Source organism: Cucurbita maxima, unplaced genomic scaffold, assembly GCF_002738345.1.
Source record: "Cucurbita maxima cultivar Rimu unplaced genomic scaffold, Cmax_1.0 Cma_Scf00011, whole genome shotgun sequence".
NCBI lineage: Eukaryota > Viridiplantae > Streptophyta > Magnoliopsida > Cucurbitales > Cucurbitaceae > Cucurbita > Cucurbita maxima.
In genome coordinates this window covers 4,618,946-4,622,411 of record NW_019272027.1, presented here as the reverse complement: position 1 = coordinate 4,622,411, position 3,466 = coordinate 4,618,946, and the positions used below count along the sequence as shown (strand labels likewise).

The following is a 3,466-nucleotide window of genomic DNA, read 5'->3' as shown; positions in this document are numbered from 1 at the left end:
TACCCAAAAAAAAAAAAAAAAAAAAAGTCCTACATGACTCTATTTCCAAGTTGGTGGCCATTATGCAATGCATATATGCTCATAATTTCTAGATAAAGATTCTCAATATTTTCATATGGCATCTCACTTTTCCTAGGGAAGTAAAAGAGTTATTAGACATGGCCTTAACGTCCATCCCTCCAAGAATGCAAAAACCCCTACTATGGACAAATCTTATTAGGGCTTCCTTTTGGAATCGATGGAAAGAAAGAAATCAAAGAGTATCCACGAAGAAGACATAGACTTATACTAGACTCTTAGAAAATGTTGTTTACCACACCATATTTTGGTGTAAATTGCTTCCTACCGTCATACCTCCTTCATTGTAAATTGAGAAGATCTTTTATAAGCATAATGGATAACACATCCCACTTGTAAATTTCAAACATCAATGAAGTTATCTCTTATTAAAAAAATAATAAAATAAAGTTGATGAGCATGATTTTCTTGCAAAAGTTACTTCAAGTGCACGTTCTCTAACCAAAGTATCCCTGGAAACTTATTACCAAATCAAACAAGAACATAATGAAACACTTTATACGTCCAAGAAAAATAGTACTTAGACAAGAAATGTTTGGAAGTGAAGATCAGAACTTGAACAACATTGGCGCTAAAAAATTATCCATATGAACGCCAGTTGTCCTGAAGTCATTGAGAGCAATTAAATGCAATAGAGATAGTGAGACAACTTATTCCTCATTTCAAATGATGAAAATGGAATCTAAGCTATGAAGCTAAACAGGAAAGAAAGCAATTACCTCTGTACGGCCAGGCATAATAGGCCTCCCAGCTAATAACTCAGCCAGTATACACCCAGCACTCCAGAGGTCTACACCTACTCCATAATCAGTTGCTCCAAGAAGAAGTTCAGGAGGTCGATACCATAAGGTAACAACTCGACTAGTCATTGGGTGCTTGTGATTAGGATCAAAGAAAGAAGCCAATCCAAAATCAGCAATCTTAAGCACTCCCCCACTATCAATGAGAAGATTAGATCCTTTAATATCACGGTGAAGCACATGACGATTGTGACAGTGTTCCAGTCCAGATAGCAGTTGTTGCATGAAACATTTAACCTATAAATAAGCATGTTCCATCAAAAGAATTATTGTTCAGCTTTGATTTCCTGGAACAACTGCACCAATGTTCAGTTTGGATATGAAAACTTAAAGAAACAAAAAAACAATATGCTAACCTGAGATTCCGTAAACTTGATTGATGGATTTGCAGCAAGACCAGCTAAATCATGTTCCATGTACTCAAACACCAAGTATAAACTACAAGACATCCGCGATGTGACCAACCCCTCCAATTTCACAACGTTATTATGATTTAATCTCCGAAGGATTAGAATCTCTCTAGCCATAAATTTCACACTTTCCGGTTCCAGATTGTCAAATCGAACCTTCTTCAGTGCAACAATTTTACCTGTAAGTATATCTTTAGCCTTATACACATTGCTATACGTTCCTTGTCCAATCTAACAAGCAAAAGAATATATGTTAAAAGCCTGTAAATGGAGTGTATAAAAACAAAAATAAAGAGAGAAAGCAAGAATGCATTACAGGAGGATCTTATTACTTAGTCGATTGCCCACCTTATCAATCTTTTCAAACGTATCAGCCTTCCTTGGAATCCAACCATTGAGAGCCTCCCCACAAACTGCCGTGAGCCAAGATGGCCATCCAGCAGCAACTTGCGCTCCCTGGGAATGGTTTGGCAAGTTAACAGGCCTTGGAACCTTCCTTGACCTTCGCCGCTCTGCTCGTGGCCGATCCTGACCACCATCAGCCTTCTGCTCCTCCTCCTTGCTCACATTTGCATGCTCCTCTACATTAGCACTAACATGCTCTAGTTCTTTTTCCTGAACATGCTCGACTTGGACACCAGACTCAGTAATTTGATTCCTCTTCCCGTTATCTACAGGGGGTTCTACACTTCTAGAAGACGCCTGTCGGCTAACCAAACACCCCATTTCTCAATTCTAAGAATCATCTCCCACCATAGCAACCAGCAGAAGCACTTGAGACATGGATTTTCTCACTACAAATCCAGCAAAAACAGTAGACATAAATTGCCAAGAAAACTAGAATTCGTAAAAAAGTGAAAAACAAAAAAACCCCAAAACCCCCCACAAATCAATCAATCAATCCTAGGATTCTCATATCAATAACATAACCCAATACCGAAAAGAAAAAACAGTAGAATAAGAAAGCGAATACCAAGAAGTAAGAAGCAAGAAAATCCCATGAAAGAAAACGATGGATTGGAGGAAGAAATTGGGAAAGGGGAGTGATGTGGAGGGAAAAAGCAGGCATGAGAGTGAATCAGAGAGGAAAAGGAGAGGAGAAAGCGGGAAAAGTTGGGAGTGAATTGGAGTGATACATAATTGCGGATTGTTTGCGGTGGAGTGTGGTGGTTGTTGTGGGCTCTGTTGGGGGGTCTGTCTGCGAGAAAGTGGAAGGAGCCAATAGGAATAGCGAAGATCTGTTCCGGCGTTTCAGAAAGTCAGCCTCAAATCCAAATCTGGAATCTGTGTGTGTGTGTCTCTGTCTCTCTCTCTACTGTAAATTGGGCAGAGAGAAGTTTAGATCCTTAATCCCTAAAATGATGGGTTTTCTTTCCTTCTTTCTCTCTTTATTTTCTTTCTCCTTTTTGGAGTTCCATGTTCACCATTACTGTTCACTAATCAATTCCTTACTTTTTCCCTAATGTTTTCAGAAAATAACTTCTATATCACAAATTGCGAAAATCTCCTTTTATTTTATTTTTTTTTTTATTTTTTTTTATCCAGTTCTATTAATTTATCTCTCAGGAGCGTCTAAATTCTGCATTAGATTGCACATTTAATTTGAAAAATATCCCCCCTCTATTTTAAATCTTTAAATGGATAATCGAGATTTTGATTATATTATTTTTGATATATGAATAAATTTAAATGAAAGAGGAAAGTTTATGAATTTGATTTATATAATATTTATAAGTTTGTGTAAATACTTGGGTGTATCATTTCAATCGAGATAAAGTTTCTCATCAGATTTTTCCGTAGGCCACAAAGTTCGTGTGGACTCGTCATGTGAGTAGAGGTAAACATCAATGACATCAAATTTAGAGACTGGCATGATATCATATTTGGAGAGTGTACTTTTCGACTTCATGGGTCAGCTAATAAATCCCTTGCGCTTATCATATTAGCAAAAGTAGTGGTTAGTTAGTTACTCCACTTATGATTTTAGTTTGTTTTACTTTTGACCAATTGGTTTGTTCCCTTTGATTTGTAGTTGGATCATATAATTTTGTTTTTTTTTGTCTCCGACTTCGAATGGGTCAAATTGTGAGGTCCCTTCCTTTTAAGTATATTTTCCTTTTGACTAATTTTATGTATTTTATTTCAATTTTGTATTTTTAACTCAAACTCTTATTTCGT

At 36.8% G+C, this 3,466-nt stretch overlaps 1 protein-coding gene across 2 annotated transcripts in view; it reads right to left on the bottom strand.

The window, feature by feature from the left end:
- The window catches only part of LOC111486443 (probable serine/threonine-protein kinase At1g54610), a 13,448-nt gene extending 10,759 nt beyond the window's left edge, over positions 1–2,689 (bottom strand). Inside the window, exons 1-4 of one of the 2 annotated variants that reach the window (XM_023133602.1) lie at positions 2,425–2,689; positions 1,637–2,082; positions 1,235–1,519; positions 798–1,115 (exon numbers count right to left, since the gene is read on the bottom strand). In XM_023133602.1, coding sequence (XP_022989370.1) covers positions 798–1,115; positions 1,235–1,519; positions 1,637–2,014 — 981 coding nt within the window. In that variant the 5' untranslated portion in view covers positions 2,015–2,082; positions 2,425–2,689. Of the gene's footprint in view, positions 1–797; positions 1,116–1,234; positions 1,520–1,636; positions 2,083–2,261 lie in introns of both variants that reach the window. The other variant, XM_023133601.1, reaches the window with a different exon arrangement.
- Between the last annotated feature and the right edge of the window lie 777 nt (positions 2,690–3,466).